At 47.7% G+C, this 25,092-nt stretch overlaps 1 protein-coding gene across 8 annotated transcripts in view; it reads right to left on the bottom strand.

The window, feature by feature from the left end:
* plppr1 (phospholipid phosphatase related 1) overlaps window positions 1–20,282 on the bottom strand; it is a 119,342-nt gene extending 99,060 nt beyond the window's left edge. For 3 of the 8 annotated variants that reach the window (XR_005461545.1, XM_038804206.1, XM_038804204.1), the window contains exons 1-2: window positions 20,114–20,280; window positions 15,190–15,316 (exon numbers count right to left, since the gene is read on the bottom strand). Coding sequence is in view for 7 of the 8 variants with exons in the window: in XM_038804206.1 (XP_038660134.1) it covers window positions 15,190–15,255 (66 nt within the window). In the remaining variant the exon portion in view is untranslated. Of the gene's footprint in view, window positions 1–15,189; window positions 15,317–17,655; window positions 17,760–20,113 lie in introns of those variants that run through there. The other 5 variants (XM_038804209.1, XM_038804207.1, XM_038804208.1 and 2 more) reach the window with 3 other exon arrangements.
* Window positions 20,283–25,092: the final 4,810 nt, after the last annotated feature.

Raw genomic sequence — 25,092 nt, 5'->3', positions numbered from 1 at the left:
GCATGAACAAGACCATGAAGGTCTGTCAACCTTATCTGAGCAACCAGCAGCAGACTATGAAAGTCTACCATGCTCACGTGAACAACGAAAAGATTGTGAAAGTTTATCAGCTTATTTGGGCCACCAGAAGAAAACTATGAAAGTCTACCCAGCTCATTTAACCAACAAGAAGACACTGAATGTCTACCCACTATATGTGAGCCAAGTGACGAAGAAATCACAATTCCCATACAAGATCACAGCGAGACTGACAGATCTCAGCTTGTGTGTACAGAAGCACTCAACAATCAAAGTAAAACTACTCTTGAGTCCAGTGAGACCACATCAATTAAAACCTCATCTGCTCTAACCTCTCCACAAGATAATGAAACCTTGAAGATTTTGACTCCAGAAGAGGAGCACCAAGAAATCAATGATGATTCAAATGAACCTGAAATGACTCCAGAAGAGGAGCACCAAGGATTCAAAGAGGAATCACATCAACCACAAAGGAGTGATGTCACCAAGATCAATGCAACATCGGGTCATTCACACAATCCTCAAGAAGAAACGCTCAATGAAATATCAGATACCACAAAGGACACTGACACAAATAACTTTGAGAATGACTCGAATTATCCACACTGAACAGTCATTGAGCAAAACAAGAACAACAAAAACCACAAGAAGCACAACAGAAACAAGTACAACAACAAAAACAACAAGAAGCACAACAAGAACAACAACAAAAGCTACACGCACAACAACAAAAACTACAAGAACAACAACAAAAACAAGAAGCATAACAAAGGCAACAACAGCAACAACAAGCACGACAAAAACAATAAGAACAACAATGGAAACAACAAAGACAGAAACGACAAAAACAACAACAATGAAACAACAACTTGTACGACATGGTACAACTCTGCACATTAAGGACAATGTAACAGCACAGCTAAAAACAATGGCAAGTGTACAAACATACCATAGCATGTCAACGAATCTCACAAATTCACATTTGCTCCACTACAAACAAGCAAACCAACTTTCAAGGCAGATGACATACAGCATCAATACAGGAAAAAGTCCAGGTCAGACAACAAAGATGACATACAGAATCGCTAATACAAGCATAGAAAAAAAAAGTCTAATTCAGACAACAAAGTGATTTGACCTTTCGAACACCTCATGATGACTTCTTGGTTACTTAAACACAAGAACACTGATGACGTTCACGAAGAAATGACAACATCAACATCACCACTTCAACAACAGAATAATAAAGCAACTCAACCGAACAAATCCATAAAGTTTGGACTCATACATTTTTTAAATTAAGATTGGACTCAAAAATATTAATTGGCTTTGTATAATCATCAGTATCATCACAACTTTTACATATCATCATTTAGCTACCTGTGTTGTACAATTTTCTTCAACAAAGCACAGGAAATATATATAAAAGAAAAAAGGGGAGATGTAGTGATATGCATCACTGTATATACACAAGGGGTTAAGGTAAATACACTACAACTAAGTAGCCACTAGAGGGAGCACCAGAGATGTATATATACATAGACAAACAGGAAGTACTCTCTCTTCACAGGAACGGTAGCTGGTGAGCAGGACACAGACAGGCAGCGCAGATGTAACACAGTATAAGCGCTGGAGAGAGAACAAACTCATAGAAATAAAGCATCTACTTCAACTGTGAGACTACGAGCTTTATTCAGACACAAGGAATAATACAGGGAGCAATGCCAGGCGGCAGTGCCTGGGGTGGGGCAGTGTCAGGAGGCAGTGCCCAGGCACGACACACTCCCCCTGGTGGCTGTTCTCCCCTGTGCGCCTCTGGCGGATTCTGCTCATCAGGTGCACATCAAGGGGGACCCGTTGTGACTCCTGTCGATGGGACAATTAAATGTGAAGGGACAATCAGGTGTAAAGGACTGATATGTAGATGTAAATGGGGATTCTGACTTTTAAAGTCAGGTTTCCCATTAAATCCTATGAAAGAATTATAAAAACTCTTCAGCAGTACAAGTTGTGAGCTTATTCGTGCACGTATAGTCATAAATAACTCACTTTTCCCAATATATTCTGCCGAATGCCACTTGCTGGCTCGTTAACCTCAGTTTTCCATTAGTCGCTGTTTTCAGAAGCGTGCAATATGCTAATGACCAGGTACTGAAGTAGAAAGTGTAGCAGGGTGTGAAACAGGCAGCTGATTCGCTATCACACCTTTTCACACTCCTGACCAGGAGCCCTTTCCCCATCCCATAATTGCCAGAGTTTAAAATAAAATAATAAAAGACTTGCTTTCGTGTCGCACTTTTCACAACCGCTGGACACCTCACAGCGCTCATAGCCAGTGAAGTGCAGCCACGAGGCGGAAAGGCACAGCAAGCTCCCACAAACCCATCCATCAAACGGTGTGTGTGCGATGTCGACTGAAGGATAAATACGGGCCCGGCGTCCCAGCGAGAGCTCCCCCCGCTTTCCTCCAAGGTAGCGGCGTGGGGTTTTGGCATCCGCCTGGGAGCACAAGCGAGGGCTCGGTTGGGCCGAGAGGCAGCACCTCCAACAGTGCAGCAATCCCTCAGTACTGCACCGGAGGGTCAGCCTTGATTTTTTTTTTGTGCTTCCGTCCCGGGGTGGGGGCTTGAACACCGGATTCTTGTCAATCCCCCGCGCTCACTCCATGGGCAGGTACCACGGAACAGGAGGAGGCCGTTCAGCCCTTACAGGCTGTGCTGCCATCCAATTAGACTGGGACTGATCTATATCCAAACTCCATCTGCATGACTTTGCTCTGAAGCCCGTAATAGGGCAGCACGGTAGCACAGTGGTTAGCACTGTGGTGTCACAGCGCCAGGTAGCCGGGCTCGATTCCTGGCTTGGGTCACTGTTTGGGCAGAGTCTGCACGTTCTCCCCGTGTCTGCATGGGTTTCCTCCGGGTGCTCCGGTTTCCTTCCACAAGTCCCGAAAGACGTGCTGTTAGGTGAATTGGACATTCTGAATTCTCCCTCTGTGTACCCGACCAGGCACCGGAATGTTGCGACGAGGGGCTTTTCACAGTAACTTCTTTGCAGTGTTAATGTAAGCCTACTTGTGACACTAATAAAGATTATTATTAATGCCCATCCCTGGCAAAGAATGTGTCGATCTCAGTTTTTTTTTTAATTTTCCCCTCGCTCCGGAAGCTTTTTGCACAGAGTTCCCCCAGTCTATGTGTGTAGAGATGCTTCCCCATACAGCCCCTGAATTGACGAGCGCCAAGTTGGACCCCCTTTTTCTAGACTCTCTCCACAAACCCCCCCCCCCCCAACCCCACTCCGCCCCAGAGGAAACCACTTCTATCGACCCAATCAAAACCTTCAAAATGCCAAAATCTGACAGGGGGTAAAGAGGAAATACCCCTTTTAATGCAGGGCTCATGCGTAGCACAAGATAGGTCCCACCATTTTTACACGTGGGTTTTAATTTCAGCAATTTTACTTGCGCGATATTTTTCACATGCCCATGTTTTAAATGCCTCTGCTTTTTGTCGGCAGTACCACAATAGGCTCTGGTGTCAGTCTCTCGATCTTGTTGACAGACGAAATAAAGGCTCAGTGACAGGTGGTGCGTTCATGGGGGAGTTCTTTGTTTTGCAGTGGGGGGAAGGGAACGTTCCCTGGTAACCTTCCCAGCTGTCTTCACTGAAGGCCTGCCTTTTCTTCCAAGTGTCAGGCCGATTGTGATGAACCGACACAATGACCCAAGGCTGAGGAATCTCCATTGCAGAGTCACGGCCAATGGACTGATTTTTTACAGCGGGGGTGGGGGTTGTGTTGCTCATCGCCCCCATGAGAAAGGCGAAAAAAAAGGCTGCCTCACAGTGATATTACCTCTCGAGCGGCCTCAGCAAATTGAGAGTGGGACCTCTGTCCCTCCGGGCTGGCCGCGACAGCTGCTGAAGAATCTGGTTGTGCTGGAACCCAGGTTTGGGGGCTGCTGGGATCGTCAAGGGTCCCACAGAGAAGGTCAACGGGGACCAAACCCAGGTACCACCCGGGGTCTGTGGGCAGAAAGGGAGAGGAACCCTGTCGTGAACCACGTTCCACTGTTACTGCAGTATATATATATATATTCACTGTCATTGTTTGTTCCATTGTTGCTTACTGTTGTTGTTGTTGCTTCTGTTGGCTCCGCCTATGGCTCCGCCCCTCGGACTTTGTATATAGTTGGCTGATCTGTGGCCCTGCCCCCAGTGAGGGATCAGCAGGCAGGCACACATCTCAGTGTAATAAAGCCTCAATTTAGTTCTATAACTCGCTTTGTCTATTATCGATGGTCCATACACCCTCGGCAGGTGCGGAACCCAGGTAGGGAGACGGGGGGGGGGGGGGGGGGGGGGGGAGGGGGGATGGGGGGGTCTGATCTTTGAAGTGGGGGTGGGTTAAATCCCCTTATTATGCACAGGGCATGACTCCCACAATGAATGTACCCCCTACCACCCATCTTCCTCCCCAACCTTTCACCAACTTTGGTGAACAAAATAGCCTTCCCACTCTCGTCCACCCTCCACTCACTCCTCAGCGTTTCAGGGAAGTGAAGGCCTTAATTGACCATTAATCTGGCCGTCACGGCATTTACTATTTACTGTATAGGTCCTCAGATGCTTAACGTGGATGTGGCAGCCTTGGTTGAGTTCCTTGATTCGGGCCACTTGGTAGGAGCCGGTCCGAACGAGTGTTCGCCCCCACTGATTTCAGGCCAAAATCCAGATTCCGTCATGTTTTCGGAACTCAATCTGCACGTTTAACGTGGGCCGGGCCTGCTCGGGGATCATGCACTTTAAATTGGTAACCGGCATGGTCAAGGTGGGGAAAGGCGAGAACGCGTCCGCCCACTGCTCTAAGCTTCAGCGTCCCCTCCACCAAATCCACCCCCTCCCCACCATGGTGATTATCAGAATTGGATATTGGTGTTGACATGGCTACTGGCCAGAATACACGCGGAAACTAGCAGACATGTTGGCTGCAACCCACGTCAGGTGCGAGTCTTAGTTGTTAGCCAGGGCAATGGAGCAAAGAACATTACAGCACAGGAACAGGCCATTTGGCCCACCAAGGCTGCGCCGATCCAGATTCCGTATTTAGGCCGACTACTTATTGCCCAAGGGCCCAAACTGCAGCACTTAACTATTTGGGATTGTCTAGGACATGCCGTTCCATTTGTAACATTAACTGGTGAGCAATTAAATCCTCAAGGCAGCCAAGACATCAGGTGGGACAAGAAGGAACTCACCTCAAAATGAGTGCTCATGTGACACAGCTCAGAAAGAAAGGGTGTGCAATATATCAGGGGAGAGGCACTCTACCATCAGACCTTGAGGACGGCTGCTGGGAGTCCTTGTGATGCACTGGGCTGTGTCCCTACCTCTGGACCAGAAGCTCTGATTTTGAGTCCAATGTCAAGACTTGTTGACTATGGAAGGAGCATTCGACATGGTTCAACGAGCAGATGATCAGCTCAAGAATCCATCCACCACGTCCCCCTCTATTCCCCAAAGGATAAAAGGCAGTGTGGGTGTGAAGATACGTTTGAAAAACAGGACAGCTGGAAGGATCTATAGGGGCCAGGTTAAATCATCTTGGGTCTGCAAGAATGTATGATTCAATTGTACAACCGTGATTGTTATTAGACTGTTGGAATTAAGTTGCATTTGAATAACACGCTCTAGCCTAATCACGAGGAATTGTTTAACTGAGTTCAAAAGATTTCCAGAACCTGGTGAGGGGAGTTAATAATCAACTCTTTGCACTTTAAACTCAGAGGGGCATGCAGACCGAGGAGCTGATGCAGCTATTAGTCATCGAGCGACGATCTTCCAAATGGCTGGGGACTCAATGTGTTTGGAATTAAAATACAATTGATCCCCTGTTATTAAATCTATTATCATCCGCCCGGCTTCGACAAATGAGCCAATTTAGCCGAGTCTCCAAATAAAGAACCATCTTTGTCTGGCTGCAGATCCTGAGCTACCACTGGATGGCAGCAGAGGTACATTTTTAAAAAATCTTCGGCCAACAAGAGTTGTCAGTGATAAATGAAAATTCTTTTGTCCTCAAGGCTCCCTTTAAATATTCAGCTTTCACGCAGAATACTTGAAGTGCGATGACTGGGAGCTCCTTTATTCGTTTATGGGATGGGCACTTCGCCGGCTGGGCTAGCATTTATTGCCCATCCCGAATTGCCCTTGCGAAGGTGGTGGTGAGCTGCCTCCTTGAACCCGCTGCAGCCCGTGAGGTGTAGGTCCATCCACTGTGCTGTCAGGGAGTTCCTGGGTTTTGATGCGGCGATGCAATTCCGGCTTGGCTGCATCTCCGGGTTTCCATCGCGATAGCCCGTATTAAAAACTTGAAAGTGTTTTGCTCCTCATCCATGTGATACTTTGAACATGAGGAGCACTTCTGGGTGACTAGCACCTTGACATAATGGTTGAGCGAGGTGAATTCACAGCTGCCTAACAGTAAATTTATACAAGTCAGCAGAAGTCAAAGCCTTTTGCGAGTTCTGGAATTTTTAGAAGTGCAGATGTCTGACGCAAAAGCCAGACCCTCAGTAAATAATCAACTGTCGGGAACTAACATTCAAAGTTCAACAAGTATCCATTTACAAAGTATCCATAAATAGCGTCTGATCTCAAACGTGCTGGATGTGGCATTTCCAGTGTGGGGGGCCAGCCAACTTCACAATAATGTTCCCCACATCACAAAGGTGGTTACACTCCAGAAGCAGTTAACTGGATTACTGGGAGGTCATCGAAGGCACCAGGTCAATTCAGTCTGCCTCCTTCGAGCATCACCAATAGTTTGATGGTCAGGGCTGGTTCAAAGAGTTTTATATTTAGGGCGGATTATGCAGCTGGTACAAGTCAGAATTGGACCCGCTCACAAACTGAACCTGGCATGCGGGACATCCACAGCTACTGAACTAACTTCCTGATCATCTGCCTAGGGCAGGTGAACCAAAGTTTTCATCCCAAAATGGTTGCACGTCTGACAGTGCAGCACTGCATCAGTACCCCTTGAATTGTCAGTCTGTACTTGCGTCCGAGAGTGGGACTTGGATAGAATTTACAGTGCAGAAGGAGGCAATTCAGCCCATCGGGTCTACACCGACCACCGAAAGAGCACCCTACCTAAGCCCACACCACAACCCCACCTAACCTTTGGACTTTACGGGGCAATTTAGCGTGACCAATCGACCTAACCCGCACATCTTTGGACTGTGGGAGCACCCGGAGGAAACCCACGCAGACACGGGGAGAACGTGCAGACTCTGCACAGAGTGGCCCAAGCCGTGAATCGAACCTGGGTCCGTGGCGCTGTGAAGCAACAGTGCTAACCACTGTACTACCGTGCCGCCCGACTGTCAATGCCTTGCCCTAGAGGCAAGAGGGGCCATGGATTTATTTAGTGGCAGCATTGAAAGTTCATATTCAACAGCTAAATATTTAGTAAGGGTCTGCTTTTTCAGCAAACCATCTACATTTTCTAGTCGATGGAAATTCGGGTAATTTGCAGCCAGTTTTAATTGCTCTGTTTACTTAAACTGTAGTTTAGAGGCAACAAGGCTAACACATCGGCAAACGCACCTCACTAAACCGTAGCATCAGGGGATGTTCACATAACAGTGCTCCTCATGCTCGAATTATCCTGCATTATTGGTAAGGAATAAAACACTAATAGCTTTTTACAGCGTGCTATGATAATGCCCTGGAGTGTCCGGTGAGAGAAGTCCAGTGTTTTTTTTTTTACAATCGTATTCCTTTCTCAGTGTTACAAAGCCAATGTGCAGAGTGGACAGGGGCGGCCTGTAATCCATCTCATTGCTTGCTCCAAAGACCAATTCAAATTAAATCCAATTCATGGTCTCCACAAGAGAGACATCCGAGGTCCAAGCTAACAAGAACAGACATTACACATCATCTAGAACTTGATCCTATGCTTGATCTTAGCCACACGGCTGATGTTTCTACTCAAACTTAAGGGAACAAGTTTTCCTGACACTTCACTGAGTGCTACTGTGCTCAATAAATTCAATTTACAGCAGAGATAATGATTGCAGGATGTGTGAGTCAGCCCATCAGCAATTTTTATGGTAGATAACTTGGGCAGGCCTCTTTAAAACTGTTTCACATTGAGGGTCGGTACAAATTTAGGAGGAACTTCTTCACCCAAAGGGTTCTGAATCTATGGAATTCCTTGCCCAGTGAAGCAGTTGAGGCTCGTTCATTACATGTTTTTAAGGTAAAGATAGATAGTTTTCTGAAGAATAAAGGGATTAAGGGTTATGGTGTTCGGGCCGGAAAGTGGAGCTGAGTCCATAAAAGATCAGCCATGATCTAATTGAATGGCGGAGCAGGCTCGAGGGGCCAGATGGCCGACTCCTGCTCCTAGTTCTTATGTTCTAAATCAAAGTTTCAAACAAAGTTCGGCAGAACTAAATCGAGTGTGGAGGGCACCCAGAGCAACGAGATCTTCACAATGGGTTGGACCCCTCACACTGCTGTGGATCTCTGTGTTTCAAAATGGCTCCCAGTTCAATGGTCTGAATTGGATACCTTGTTCGGAGGCACATCTCCCGGGGGCGTCGTCACCTGGATGACCCCCCCCCCCCCCCCAGTGCATTTCCGCCTGGTCACAGTTTGTGGGGCCAGCGCTAAACGACGCCCGGCTAGGATCTCCTCGCCGAGGCTGGTAGTTGCCAGATGGCAGTCAGCATAGTTATTGAGCTCCCAAGAGAAGGTACAGAGAGTAATCAGAAAGGCCAATAGAGTTGGCCATTATCCGAAGGGTAGGAAATGATGTTCCATTTACACAGAGCCCACTTGGAATTGGGCGATCAGCTTTGGTCACTGAACCTCACAATACATTCATTGGCCTTGGAAAGGATTAAAATGAAGATTCATAGAATCATAGAATTTATAGTGCAGCAGGAGGCCATTCGGCCCATCAGGTCTGCACCAGCACCCTACTTCAGCTTGCTCCTCCACCCTGTCCCCGTAACGCAGTAACCCCACCTAACCTTTTGGACACTAAGGAGCCATTTAGCACGGCCAATCCACCTAACCTGCACATCTTTGGACTGTGGGAGGAAACCGGAGCACCCGGAGGAAACCCACGCAGACATGGAGAGAATGTGCAGATTCCGCACAGCCAGTGACCCGAGGCTGGAATTGAACCCGGCTCCCTGGGGCTGTGTGGCAGCAGTGCTAACCACTATGCCGCCGTGCCGTCCCAAAGTTTTTATTAGGCTAAACAAACAGGTTGCGCGATCCGCATTCCTCTGCGTTCCGCAGTGAGAATTGATGATCAGATAAATTGAGGTCGTGAAAATGACTTCTGACAGGGTGGAGACTATTTGCTTTGGCGGGGGATTCCAGAACAACCTCGAAGTGAGAGCTCAGCGAGTTAGCGTCGAAATCCAATAAACATTTCCCTGCACAAAGGACAATGGAATCCAGAACTCTCTCTGGATGCTGGGTGGTATTGGAAACTTTCAGTGCCAATTGATTTCTGCTGTGCAAGGGTATCGATGCAGAGCAGGGACGGGTGGATGGAGTTAGGTTATGGATCAGCTGTGATCCAATTTATCGCTGCCCCGTACACTCGCTACATTAGGCAAATGGGCCACAGACAGTGATGCTTCTCCACGGGCGAGAGGCTTTAATCAGATGGATATTCGGACCCCGCGGCATTACATTCCAATCAGGACGTGCTTCCACACTCCGTCTGACACGATCCACATCAAAAACCAATGGAATTCTGGAGGAGTAATAATCCTTCATTTTGCAAAATCCTGTACCTTAGCTCCAGTAAGGTAATCGGTAAAGAGGTTCCCCAGTGAAGAAAAATGAAAGCCTGTTGAAATCTTTCTAGTGTATCAACTGTTGTTGGGCAATATGACGGCACAGTTGCCTCACAGCGCCAGGGACCCGGGTTCAGGTCCAGCCTTGGGGCCACTGTGCGGAGTCTGCACGTTCTCCCCGTGTCTGCGTGGGCTTCCTCCTGCAGTCCAAAGATGTACAGGTTAGGTGGATTGGCCGTGATAAATTGTCCCTTGAGTGTGCAGGGATGTGAGGTTAGGTTACGGGCGTAGTGGACATGGGGAGGGTGTTCTGTCAGAGAATCAGTGCAGACCCGATGGGCCGAATGGTGTCCTTCTGCTCTGAAGGGACTCAATGATTCTATGTCAATTAGCATTTGTGTTTTACATGGCTGAAGGTCAACTCATGCAGGCCCCTGAAGGGCATTCCCTCCATGAACACAATTACTGTTAGCTTGGAAAATCAACACCATAATCAGATTTAACACTGTTTCAATTTCCCAAATTCTGGATCATCGAGCAAGATAGGAACAGGAGCTGACCATTCAGCCCCTCGATTAGATTCGACTAGTTCAGTGTTGTCCATTCGGACTTCAACATTTGCCAAACTGGTGACAGTCAAGCCACCATATATTATACACCACTACACACCATGCACAAGATGCACTGCAGCAACTCCTTCGATGGCACCTTCCCAACTCATGGCCTCCACTACCGAGAAGGGCAGGGACAGCAGGCGCATGGGAACACCACCACCTGCAAGTTCCCCTTCAAGCCACACACCTTCCAGATGTGGAGATATAATGGCCATTCCTTCACTGTCGCTGGGGCGGAATCCTGGAACTCCCTCCCTAACAGGTGTACCTCCCGCAGGTGACCAAAAGCAGAGTACACGGAGAACAGCCCAAACGGAGAGGTCTCACTCTCCACGTTCTGGGAGGCACCAAAGGCCATGATCAGAGGGGGGAAAGTGCAAAGAGATAGGGAGGAAAGGGCGGCTAGGCAGCAGCTGGTCGACTCCATACTGGAGGTAGACCGTTAATACTGCGAGGCCCCGACTGTAGAGCTCTTGGCGGAGAGGAAAAAAACCACAAATGGACTTTGGCCAGCTCTCCACGAGGAAAGCAGTGCACCAACTCCACCAGGCACGGTGGACCCTATACGAACAGGGGGACAGCTGAGAAAGCAGGCAGCCACTAGAGAGATCGCGCAAATCAGAGACAACAGAGGCACATGAGAACCAGATCCAGCTAAGGCCTTTTACCAAGGCCTCGTTGCCCCCAGCAGGGGAATCAGGGATGAAACGGTTCCGCGATGGACTGGAAATGCCAGTTGTGGGGGAGGACAGGAAACGGGCTTGGAAGCATCACTAGAACTGGGCGAGATCATGGAGAGTATTAGCTCCATGCAGGTAGGGAAGGAACTGGGACTAGACGGGTTCCCGGTGGACTTCCGACAAAAAATTTGCAATAGCACTGGCCCCGCACCTGTGAGAGATGTTCACAGATTCGCTGGCGAGGGGCACACTGCCACCCACACTAGCACTGGCCTCAATCTCGTTAATACCTAAGAAAGACCCCTTGAAATTATTTTTGAGAATATGCCTCCTCCATTGAGCCTCTAAGGCCGCCTTGCAATGTGCAGATACTTATTCCTTCACTTCCTGGGCCTTGCTGAGCGTAAATCCAAGAAGGAGCCGGCCTTTGTTTTGCCTGGGAACCTTTGTTTATCGCAAGCTGGGGGTCACCCCTCTGCTCTTCTTTCACACAGGCCCAATGGGGCCCGTTACATCCACCCGAGGGGACAGATGGCGCCTCGGTTTCCTGTCTCTTCTGACAGATGGCATCGCACACTGTGCCACATTGTCTGTGGCCAGGACCCCTCCTGCAGAGTTCCTGGGCTCAGCAGAACCCTGACACCTGGGGTAAGAATACAAATGTATCCCCCGATAAGGGGGAGAAAGTAAACAGGTCAAACGAACGATTGGAGGGTGTCTGTTCTCCCTTCACCCTTTTCATCCATCAGTTAGAAAAGTCACACCGGCAAAAATTCGGCAGATCATTTCACGGACGGGTTCACATTGAAGAAGGCCCTACAAAATCAACATATGAATTAGGAACAGGAGTAGGCCACTCAGCCCCTCAAGCCTGCTCCACCATTCAATAAGACCATGGCCGATTGGAGTGTGGCCTCAATGCCATTTACCTGCCAACCTCCATAACCCTTTGACCCCCTCGTTAGTCAACAATCTATCGACCTCTGCCGTAAAAATATTCAGTGACCCTGCCGCCACCCCTCTCCGGGTAAGGGGGTTCCACAGACCCACCACCCCCTGAATGAAGAAAAAAATGTCTTCAACGCCGCTGAAATGGGAGATCTCTTATTTTTGAACTGCGTCGCCTGCTCCCAGCCTCTCCCAAGAACGAAGACATCCTTTCAACATCCACTCTGCCAAACCCCTTCATACCTCACCCTTCCAAACTACCCACTTCATTGTCTTTCCACTAAAACTTTTCATTTTCTCTCAAACTAACCCAATGATCGAGCAACAACTGCAACGGGCCCGAAATGTTAACTTAGCTCTCTACTCTGAGATGTTTCCCGATGATTGTTCCGTTTACACCCTTCACAAACCCGAGTCATAGTTCCCATCTCACCCCGCTGTTTCAGGCTTATTTTCCCTAACCCGTTGAGTCCAGTCCGGCAGCTCTGTTCCCTGAATCAGATCGCAAGGCAGGGGGGGAGGCCATTCAGCCCCTCGAGCCTCTCCACCCAGCCAATCGGTATCTTACCGGCCTGGTGACACATTGTTTAACACCCTCGCAGGCAACCATCTATCAATCTCAGCCTTGAAGTTTTCAATTGAATTCCAACCTCGATGGCCTTTTATGGATGCACCAGCAGAAGGGGTGGAGGGGGGGGGGGATGGGGGGGGGGGGGGGGGGGGGGGGCGGGGGTTCCAATGGGATATGTCCCGATTTTCCCCACAGTCTGTCTGGAAAAGAGCTTTTGGACATCACCCCTGAGCCTACCTCTAATTTTAAGGTTACGTCCCCTTCATAGAATCATAGAATTTACAGGGCAGAAGGAGGCCTTTCGTCCCATTGAGCCTGCACCGGCTCTTGGGAAAAGCACCCTACTTAAGCCCACGCCTTCACCCTATCCCCGTAACCCAACCTTTTTGGCTCTAAGGGGCAATTTAGCATGGCCAATCCACCTAACCTGCATACCTTTGGACTGTGGGAGCAAACCCACGCAGGCACGGGGAGAAGGTACAAACTCCGCACAGATAGTCACCCGAGGCCGGAATTGAACCCGAGACCCTGGAGCTGTGAGGCAACAGTGCTAACCACTGTGCCACCCCATGTTCTCCCATTAAAGGGAATAGTTTCCCTTGAACAACAATATTAATTGATTTAATCGTCTTCAGCATCTCGTTAGACCATCCCTTAATTCTCTATATGCAAGGAGATGCCAACCTAGTCTATGCCACCTGTCCCCATTATTTAACTTTTAGTCTGGCTTTAACTTATCAAGTTGTTCCTCACAACCTTGCCCACTGACCCCTAACATCAATAGTCTCCATCAGCCTGCCTCTGGGTCTTGGATGCCCCTGATATGTTGCACAGGGTAGCAGGAGAATTTGCGTCCTCAGGCGTTGATTTTACTGCCCTTTTGAGAAGTGAGGGTCCCATACTCAGGGTTATGAGCCATGGCCAATGGCGGAACTAATGGATTTATGGTGGTGATGGCGGAAGGGTTAGAACGCTGAGGACCAGCGGCTGCTTACAGACCGAAGAATCCTTCAGCAAGAGGACTTGTGTTTTCTTTGAGCACGGGTGAGAAAGACAACGGGAAACCACCTCGTGTTATCCTTTCCCCTGATCCGATTGCTGATTGAAATGGAAAATGGAAGGTTCTTACGAGCGACTGAAGAGGAAAGCACAGGAGAGTAATGTTCTCGAAGTGAAAATCATGTAGCTTCAGCATTAGAACACGCAACATATTCTCTTTGTTAACGGCTACATCTCTTGAGTCAACTAACACACTCAGATCTCTTTCAGCTTCTGCCTTGGGCACGTCCATCTCGCCTATGACGTGTAGTTACCTCCTATTGACAAACATCCCAGGCGCAGGAATGACAAAAGCACCATAGAAACCAACAATGTTTTAATGCAATGTTAAAATGCATTAAGATAAAAGCAAATTACTGCGCATGCTGGCATCTGAAACAAATACAGAGAATGCTGGACAACCTCAGCAGGTCTGGCAGCATCTGTGGAGAGAGAAGGGGGAGCTAACGGTTCGAGTCTGGATGACTCTTTGTCAAAGAGCTTTGACAAAGAGTCATGCAGACTCGAAACGTCAGCTCCCTTCCCTCTCCACAGCCTGCCCTGCAATTTCCGTGTTTGGGTTGAAATGCATTGTACACTCTCTTCATCAATCCACTTGTGTTATGGTCACCTTTTCGGTACTGTGGTGGATCAGCTGTTTCTGAAACAGTTCCCTAAAATAAATTCCGATACAAATTGCTCCCATTCCTTCCCACTTTATCCATCTGAACCAGAGGGGTTGCAGGTTTCACACACTCCGGAAAACAACCCCCCCCCCCCCTCTCCAGGCAGTTATCCGAACAGATCATTTTAATTATCAGCTGCTTGCGATTTTTCTCTTCAAACTCCTCGACTTCCTCAATTCACGAATTTAAAATTAAATGACTGCCGTTGCTGGGGGCTCAGAAATAAAAACAGAAAATGCTGGGAATCCAAGGCAAGTCAAAGTGCGTCAATTAATAGAAGAAGATGAGAAGATTGAGCTGGAGTCAGCCATTGAGTAATACATCAACACTATGTTCCCGCCCACTCCCCCCCTATCCCTTAATTCCTCTGGTACCCAAAGATCTATCAACCTCTGCCTTGCACGTAATTCACCAACTGAGCATCCAGGAGCTCTCTGGGGTAGAGCATTCCGAAGATTCACAACCTTTTGATCGAAGACTTTTTTTCAATCTCAGTTGGAGGCGACTGATCCCGGGGCCGCGTGTTCCCGACTCTCCAGCCCTGGGGAAACCAGCTGACTAATCCGCCCAGCATCTCCCCTGTCAACAGTGCTGACTGAAGACCACCAACCTGCAACTTTAACTCTGTTCCTCTCTTTCAAAGCCACTTCCTGACCGGCTGAGCATCCCCAGCGTTTTCTCTTTCGAGTTCCTAATTCACATTTTGCTCGAACCGCGTCATGCGTTCCCAGCTGTTCTGAACCAGACAACATGAAAGAGGCAGACAAGCGTTTAAATAGTCCTGTCCGCACGCTCTCTTCCCCCTTACCTCTACAAATATGAAGCATGGAATAATGGAATAACTCCTCTGGATATTGTTCACTTCCGTCGCCATTATGATTCATCAGATCACTCATCGGGGGTGGGGGGGAGCTGAGTTTCAGAGTCGATCACACCTGTAAAATCAGTAATGGTATTTTAACTGCTGCATTATATCTGTTATTTTAATCCAAGTTAGAGCTAGAGAAAATATTCAGCAATGTGTGACGCACTGGCCCAGATTTCCTATTGCAGAGAGGAGCAAAGTCTCCAGCATGGAAACAGGCCTAGCTAGACCATGCCAGTGTTTACGCTTCACGTGACCCACCTTCCATCCTGCCTGCCGTCTCACAGCTGTGGTTCGATAGGTAAGCACACTTACCTTCAAGTCAAACGGTCGTGGGTTCAAGTCCCGCTACAGGACTTGAGTTCAAAAATGAAGGCTGACACTAAAGTACTGTGGGAGTTGGACGGCACGGTAGCACACTGGCTAGCACTGTTGCTTCACAGCGCCACAGGGATCCGGGTTCGATTCCCGGCTTGGGTCACTGTCTGTGCAGAGTCTGCACGTTCTCCCCGTGTCTGCGTGGGTTTCCTCCGGGGGCTCTGGTTTCCTCCCACAAGTCCCGAAAGACGTGCTTGTTAGGTGAATTGGACATTCTGAATCCGCCCTCCGTGTACCCGAACAGGCGCCGGAGTGTGGTAACTAGGGGCTTTTCACAGTAACTTCATTGCAGTGTTAGTGTAAGCCTACTTGTGACACTAATGAAGATTATCAGTATTATTATTCAGTAGTGCTGCCTTTCAAACGGGAATATAAACAAAGGCCCCCTTCTATTTTACCAGTGGATGTTATAGATCTAATGCCACTATTTTGAACAAGGGCAGGAGAGTTCCCCCTCTCTCCCCACCCAATACGAACAACCCCACCCGTACCCTGGCTGATCACAAAAACAGATTAATTCTGGGACAAAAGTTCGGCACCACATCGTGGGCCGAAGGGCCTGTTCTGTGCTGTATTTTTCTATGTTTTTTGTTTGTGGGACCTTGGTCTGTGCAAACTGGCCTTCACCTTTGCTACTTTATAACAGCGGCGACACATCAAAAATACTTCACAGTGCATTAGGTGATTTGGGACATTTTCTCTTTTCACTCTATCGATACATTCTTCTCGTCCCTGGCTCCCTCATTTGCTTATAAATGCAGCATATTAGCCTGGTGTCAGTATGTGGCCTCCTCAGTAATAAATGTAACATTGAAAGGTGAACCAACCATCTTAAATAGAATTAAAACAAAAACACGAAGCAAAAAAAAAAAGTTTTGTTTATAAATTAAATCTTGGTAAATCCGGTATCTTTTGTGACCTGGGTATTCTGAATTGAGGCAGGGACAATGAAAGGGTGCTCGTTTCTGAAGTGTATCTGGAGTTGAACCGAAGTTGGCATCACTTGAAAAAATGCCATGATTTTCACATTGACCTCTTTGCTGCCCTTGAAGAGGGGAAACATTGATTAATGTGTAAATCAGACGGCTGCATCTTTATGCATCACCCACATGTTGCCGTAAAGTCAGTGGGTGGGATTATCCCTTGGTCGAAAAGCGAACGATTGCTTGCTTGATTTCTCCCACAATGAACAGCAACAACACTATGACAACCGGCAAATGGTTTAAAAGCCACTCATTCCTGAGTTTCCAGAGCCTTTCTTCTGGAGAAACCCAGGCACTCTCCTATTTCTTCCGAAAAGGCAAATAATACCCCCGGTCATTATCTTGAACTTTATTCATAGAATTTACAGTGCAGAAGGAGGCCATTTGGCCCATCAAGTCTGCACCGATTCTTGGAAAGAGCGCCCAAACCCACACCTCCACCCTATCCTCGTAACCCAGCAACACCACCCAACCTTTTTGGACACTAAGGGCAATCTATCATGCCCAATCCACCTAACCTGCACATCTTTGGGCTGTGGGAGGAAAACGGAGCACCCGGAGGAAACCCACACAGACACGGGGAGAATGTGCAGACTCCGCACAGATAGCGACCCAATCTCCTCTATTGCCTACATTTAGCGAAACGTGATTGAAGATCAAATGGGGTGGAGCGGGAGCACAGTGGTTCGCACTGTTGCTTCACAGCGCCAGGGACCAGGGTTCGATTCCCGGCTTGGGTCACCATCTGTGCAGAGTCTGCACGTTCTCCATGTGTCTGCGTGGGTTTCCTCCAGGCGCTCTGAGTTTCCTCCCACAAGTCCCGAAAGGCGTTATTGTTGCGTGAATTGGACATTCTGAATTCTCCCTCCGTGTACCTGAACAGGCGACTGGGGGATTTTTCACGGTAACTTCACTGCAGCGTTAATGTAAGCCTACTTGCGGCACTAATAAAGATTATCATTTTAAGCCTGGTGGTGATTATCACTAACATTTGCATAATGAGAAATGTCCGTCCCTTAAGTGAGCTTCTGACGAACATTCTACTTACTCTGCAATTACTGACAAGAGTACTCGCAAACGCTTCGCCTGAGGAAGCCCGATGTAGTGGAAGAGGCTGGAGCAGAGATTTTTTTTTAACACGTGATATTCCTCAAGTGAACTAGCCCAAGGTGGCAAAACCGTTGGTCGTGGTATTCGGGCCAATTCATATTGTGGCCCAACACCTATATTGGATTCAAAGCTCCAGAGTTCAATACATCCTGCAGCACACGGAGTTAAGCCAGAAAAATCACTGCATTTTAATTGTTCCTTGAATACATGCTGGAGGGGAGGAGGCGGACAGAAGAGGTGTAAGTGTGGAAGATGTTGCATGCTGACAGGCGCATATTGCCTGCTAGTGTCCCTGTAGATGTGCAAGAATGGATTGTGGAAATCGCCATTTCAATGCACAAAAAAAGGCTTTCCTTCTCAGTGGCCCATCTTTAAAGCAGCCAGGGCAGGGTTAACAGATCTCCACACGGCCCAGCAGCATCTCTCCCATAAGAAAAAAAAAGACCAGCTTATTAAAATCTAAAACCTCCCGCAGATCGATTCACTTCCGAACGAACAGACAAGTGTTTGAACCGACGGCGTTTCAACTCTAGCTGGCTCGCCTATTGAATTGGAGATCTCAGCCTTGTGGGGTCGCCCAAGTCTGTGGGATGGGGAAGGGGGCAATGTAGGGCCAACTGGAGTTACACGTGTGATTTCCCATTCCCACCTGTGAACTGAAGGGCCCCCCCCAACTCACCTCAGGGTGCAGCCACCGCTGGGATGGTTGCATATCTCTGCTGAGTGTGTGTTTGAGTGTGTAAAACAAAAACACACACTTTGCACAAAATTGAGATGATGCCGATAGACAGGACGCAGCCTTGCCACTTCTGATTTTCCCAGACGTAACTGAGAGGGCCCTGTTGATGGAGGTTGTACCAGAAGGCACGTCTATTTATGCACAAGTAGAGGGAGAGAGAGGGGTGCCTCAGGGAGCAGGCAGGCGCCCACTATATTCAAAGACAGCCTCAGTTAGTCAGTCTGCTCCGTGTGATTAAAGCTATGCAACAAATATACTGATTACCGGGGGGGGGGGGGGGGGGTGGGGGGGGGGGGGACTTCATCCTCAAATTTGTTACTGGGTCCAAAAGAAAAACCCACACACATTTAAACCTCACCCCCCAAACACAGACACACACACACATTTAAATCTCACCCCCCCCATACACACACACATTTTAAACCTCACCCCCCCCCAAACACACACACACACATTTAAACCTCACCCCCCCCCCAAACACACACACACACATTTAAACCTCACCCCCCAAACACAGACACACACACACATTTAAACCTCAACCCCCTAAACACACACACACACACATTTAAACCTCACCCCCCAAACCCACACACGTATTTAAACCTCACCCCCCAAACCCACACACACATTTAAACCTCACCCCCCCAAACCCACACACACATTTAAACCTCACCCCCCAAACCCCCACACACATTTAAACCTCACCCCAAACCCACACACACATTTAAACCTTACCCCCCAAACACAGACACACACACACACACATTTAAACCTCACCCCCCCCCCAAACACACATTTAAACCTCACCCCCCAAACCCACACACACATTTAAACCTCACCCCCCCCAACCCACACACACATTTAAACCTCACCCCCAAAACCCACACACACATTTAAACCTCACCCCCCCAACACAGACACACACTTAAACCTCACCCCCCAAACCCCCACACACATTTAAACCTCACCCCCCAAACACACACATATTTAAACCTCACCCCCCAAACCCACACACACATTTAAGCCTCCCCCACCCCCTCCCACGCACACATACACATTTAAGTCACCTGGAAAGTTTCTGGGGGGGGGGGGGGGGTTGCATTTAAGGTTTTTAAACAGTTTCACCAGCCCCCTACATGCGAGAGGAAGAATTGACCGGGTCCGGTTGGTTTGATAACAAAAGCCAAAAATGGTCCCACACTAGGCAAACAATACATGGTCCGGGGACACAGAGAGAGAGGGAGAGGGAGAGAGCTAAATGGGTGGAAGTGGGGCATAAATTCAAAGATAGAGCACTCATCCAGCACTGTAACCCTGAGAAATAGATGTGGTTTATTGGATTGGGCGCTGGTTAAAACAATGTTGGCACGGTGGGACGGAATGGTGCAATCGGGAACAATGGTAGGTGACAGATGCTGTTGGAATATCGGACCTGCTGCTTCCACGAATTTGCTCAATGCAAGCACAAAAATAAAATCCCAAAAGGGAGGTTAAGACTTTATCTGAGCGTTTGAGATTTGAGCTGCTCCCATTGACTGGCTCTGACAGTGCAAGAATGTCTGGTCCTTGCAAACAAAAGAAGCGACTGGCGGATAGAGAGAGGGAGAGAGGGAGAGGAGGGAGGGAGGGAGGAAGCTGTGAGCTTATTCCTTACCTGTGATGGTGCCACTGGTTCACCAGCGCTGCTATACCGAGCTGCTGCCTCCTCACCGGGAGCACCATCAGGACCATCAGGCTCCCCACCCCACACTCTGCTCTCAGCAACCCCCCCACCCCCCTCCCCCTCGCTGATCAGCCCGGCAGCCACAGCACCATCCCACAGAACTGCCCCTCTGCTGCCCCCCTCCCTCCCTTGCCATTCACGTCTCATTTCCTGTTTGGAGGTGGGGGGGGGGGGGGGGTGTTTAAAGGAGGCGGGGTCACCGGCTCGGCAAGCCTCCAGAAGTTGGTTGAAGCAGAAAAACACCCAAACACACACATCAAAACAGAAGGTGTTCACTCTCACACACACAACACTAAAATACAGTCCGCCCTCATACTCAGGATCTACCCTCAACACACTGAAATCAAACAGCTCTCTCTCTCTCTCATACTCAGGATCTGCTCTCTATACACTGAAATCAAACAGCTCTCTCTCTCATACTCAGGATCTGCTCTCTATACACTGAAATCAAACAGCTCTCTCTCTCTCTCATACTCAGGATCTGCTCTCTATACACTGAAATCAAACAGCTCTCTCTCTCTCATACTCAGGATCTGCTCTCTATACACTGAAATCAAACAGCTCGCTCTCTCTCTCATACTCAGGATCTGCTCTCTATACACTGAAATCAAACAGCTCGCTCTCTCTCTCATACTCAGGATCTGCTCTCTATACACTGAAATCAAACAGCTCGCTCTCTCTCTCATACTCAGGATCTGCCCTCTATACACTGAAATCAAACAGCTCTCTCTCTCTCTCATACTCAGGATCTGCCCTCTATACACTGAAATCAAACAGCTCTCTCTCTCTCATACTCAGGATCTGCCCTCTATACACTGAAATCAAACAGCTCTCTCTCTCATACTCAGGATCTGCCCTCTATACACTGAAATCAAACAGCTCTCTCTCATACTCAGAATCTGCTCTCTATTACACTAAAATCAATCTGTCTTAAACACACACATTGCTCTCCAGCACACACTAACATCAAAACAGAATATATCCCCCTTTACACACACAAACATTAAAACAATCCGCTCTCATACACAGAATCTGCTCTCTATACACTAAAATCAAACAGCTCTTTGACTCTCAAACATAGAATCTTCTCTCTATACACTAAAATCAATGCGCTCTCTCTCTCTTAACACACACATTGCTCTCCAACACACACTAACATCAAAACAGAATATATCCTCCTTTACACATACAAACATTACAATAATCCGCTCTCATACACAGAATCTTCTCTCTATACACTAAAATTAAACAGCTCTCTCTCTCTTAAACACACACATTGCTCTCCAACACACACACTAACATCAAAACAGAATATATCCTCCTTTACACACACAAACATTACAACAATCCGCTCTCATACACAGAATCTGCTCTCTATACACTAAAATCAATGTGCTCTCTCTCTCTTAACACACACATTGCTCTCCAACACACACTAACATCAAAACAGAATATATCCTCCTTTACACACACAAACATTAAAACCACCCACTCTCATACACAGAATCTGCTCTCTATAAACTAACATCAATCTGCTCTCTCTCATATATGCATACACTGCTCTCCTATACACACACACTAACATCAAAACAGAATATATTCACTCTTCCACTCAAATACAAAAGTCTTTGTTCCCTCTCTCACGCAAACACAAATTTGAGTTTAAAAAGCAATGAAGTCCTATCCACTAATTGCCCCTTGTTGAGCTGTCAAATAATGTAGTGGTCCAACAACTTCTGGCGTTGTGCGAGCTGCAAGTTCATCTTTCCTTTCAAAAGGAAGCAACGTGATTTTTCTTGTCTTCATTCACTTTGGGATTCCTGGTTTTATTCTTTGTAATTTACTCAGCAAACGTGGTAAATATGTTATCCCTGTGTGCAACAAACTGACAAAATGTGCGTTCAGCAGAGACTGTTGGACATACACATTAGGAGCACAGATACCATTCAGCCCCTCAAGTATTCAGTTATATCATGGCTGACCTGCAGCTTAACTCAATTTCCCAAGTCTGGTTCCGTAATATACGATGGGAGTGGATCAGAATCTATAAAGAAGAGAGAAGCTAACAATTTGGTCTTGTGAGTATCTGTCCTAATATCTCCTTAGTGCTCTGAAGAAGCGTCATATCAGTCTTGAAGTGTTGACTCTGTTTCTCGCTCCACAGACCTGCAGAAGTTTCCCTGCACTTTCTGCTTTTATTTCTAATGTCTCTTTATTTGGATTGGGACTGCTATTTGTTTTACAATGCTCCTTTGAAGTGTCTTGGGATGTTTTATTTCGTTAAAGGGGCCAGCATTTATTGCCCATCTCTAATTATCCTTGAGAAGGTGGTAGCGAGCTACCTTCTTGAACTGTTGCCGTCCCTGATGTGCAGCTACACCCACTGTGCAGATGAGGAGGCTGTCCCAGAATTTTGACCCAGTGACAGTGTAGGAACAGCTAATATATTTCCAAGTCAGGATAGTGAGTGACTTGGAGGGGAACGTCCAGGTGATTGTGTTCCCATGGGTCTGCTGCTCTTGTCCTTCTAGATGGTAGAGTTTGCAAGTTTGGAAGTTGCCGTTTGAGGAGCCTTGGTGAGTTTCTGCAGTGCATCTTATAGATGGTGCACACTGTGGCTACGGTGCGTCGCTGGTGGAGAGATTGATTATTGAAGGTGGTGGAGGGGGTGCCAATCAAGCGGGCTGCTTTGTCCTGGGTGGTGTCGAGCTGCTTGACTGTTGATGGAGCTGCACTCATTCAGACATGTGTTGAGCATTCCATCACACTCCTGACTTGTGCCTTACAGATGGTGGACTGGTTTTGGGAGGTCAAGACGTGATTTGTCTCCACAGAATTTCCAGCATCTGACCTGCTCTTGTAGCCACAGTATTTATGTGGCTGGTCCAGTTTAGTTTCTGGTCAATGGTAACTCACAGGGGGTTTCAGTGATGGTAATGCCATCGAATGTCAAGAGGAAATGGTTAGATTCTCTCTTATTGGAGATGGTCATTGCCTGGAACTTGTGTAGCATGAATGTAACTTGCCACTTATCAACCCAAACCTGATTGTTGTCCAGCACTTGCTGACTATGGGCATGGACTGCTTCAGTGTCTAAAGAGTTGTGCATGGTGCTGAACATTGTTCAATCATCTGTCAACATCCCCACTTCTGGCCTTATGATGGAAGGAAGGTCATTGGTGAAGCAGTTGAAGATGGTTGGGCCCAGGAGACTACCCTGAGGAACTTCTGCAGCGATGTCCCGGGACTGAAACGATTGACCTCCTACAACCTCAACCATCTTCCTTTGTGCCAGATATGACTCCAACCAGTAGAGTCGTCCCCCGGATTCCCATTGTCTCCAGTTTTGTTTGGGTCTCGTGATGTGGCACTTGGGTCAAATAGTGCCTCGGCCTAGCCAGCAATACCCACCTGCTATACACAAAGGAAAAGAAGCCATGATATCATTAAATGGACTGAGTTCAAGGAACTGTTCCTGTTCCTTTGTTAAATTCGGGAAGTATACTATTGGACCTGACGCTCGAGAGGTTACAGATGGCTCATTGCCCTCGCTTTGCCATGATCAGTTACCACTTCCAGGAGCCTTTGGCGCAAAAGTAATCGTTTCTGAAGGGCGAGGAAAACATTACAATTCCCGGTGCTTGCCAGGAGATCTCCTGATCCAGCAAAACTCTGGGCCATTCTTTTGGTGCTGTACCTTCCTCGCGCTGAACGGTACACAATACAACAACTGCTACTTCTATAGCTTCTTTACCCAAATAAAACATCCCAGCACACTTCACAGGAACATTATCAATCCAAATTCAGTCCCAATCCACATAGGGAGACATTGGAAATCAAAACAAAACGTGCTGGAAAACCTCAGGAGGTCTGGCAAAATTTTTGGAGAGAGAATCAGGGTTAACGTTTCAGGACCAATATGACTCTTCTCGCTTTCTCATTCAGTCACTCGCACCTCACCTCTTGAGTTCTGCTCTCTTGTTCACGTTTGGAGCAAGGCTGTAATCAGGACAGGAGCTAAATGGCCCTGATGGAATCCAAACGGAGTGTCAGTAAGCGGGTTATTGCTGAGTAAGTGCTGCTTGCTCGCACTATCGATGACAATTTCTATTACATTGCTGATGATCGAGAGCAGACTGAATGGGCTGTAATAAGCCAGATTGGAATTGTCCTGTTTTTTTGTACAGGACACACCCGGGCAATTTTGCACATTGCAGGTAGATGCCAGTGTTGTCGCTGTATTGGCTAGGGGCGTGCACATCCTGGAGCACACGTCTTCAGTACTATGGTCGAAATATTGTCAGGGAGCATAGCCCTCACAGTAGACCGCACCTTCAGCAGTTGCTTTATGTCATGTGGAGTGAATCAAATTGGCTGAAGAATGGCATCTGTGATGCTGGGCACATCCAGACGTGGCGGCCGAGATGGATCATCCACTCGGCACTTCTGACTGAAGATTATTGCTAATATTTCAGCCTTGCCTTTGCACTGATGTGTTGGACTCCCCTATCATTGAGGACGGGGACATTTGTGGAGACTCCTCCTTCAGTGAGAACTTAGATCTGATCCGTTGATTGTGGAATTGCTAGTTTTGTTTGCCACTTGCTGCTTGTGCTGTTTGGCATGCAAGTAGTCCTGTGTTGTATCTTCACCAGATTCACACCTCATTTTTTGGTATGGCTGGTGTTGCTCCTGACATGCTCTCCTGTACTCTTCATTGGACCAGGGTTGATCCCTTGGCTTGGTGGTAATGGTAGAGTGGGGGATATGCCGAGCCATTAGGTTACAGATTGTGGTTGAGTACATGATACACGATCAATAACCACAGAAACGAAGGAGTAGTCCGAATCAAAGGCTTTAATCTACAAGATGTTTCCCCAGCAGCTTGAGTACAGAAAGAACAATGGCTG

Source organism: Scyliorhinus canicula, chromosome 8, assembly GCF_902713615.1.
Source record: "Scyliorhinus canicula chromosome 8, sScyCan1.1, whole genome shotgun sequence".
In the NCBI taxonomy this organism is placed as follows: Eukaryota; Metazoa; Chordata; class Chondrichthyes; order Carcharhiniformes; family Scyliorhinidae; genus Scyliorhinus; species Scyliorhinus canicula.
The sequence above is the reverse complement of the archived record's forward strand: the minus strand, read 5'-3'. Positions and strand labels throughout refer to the sequence as shown.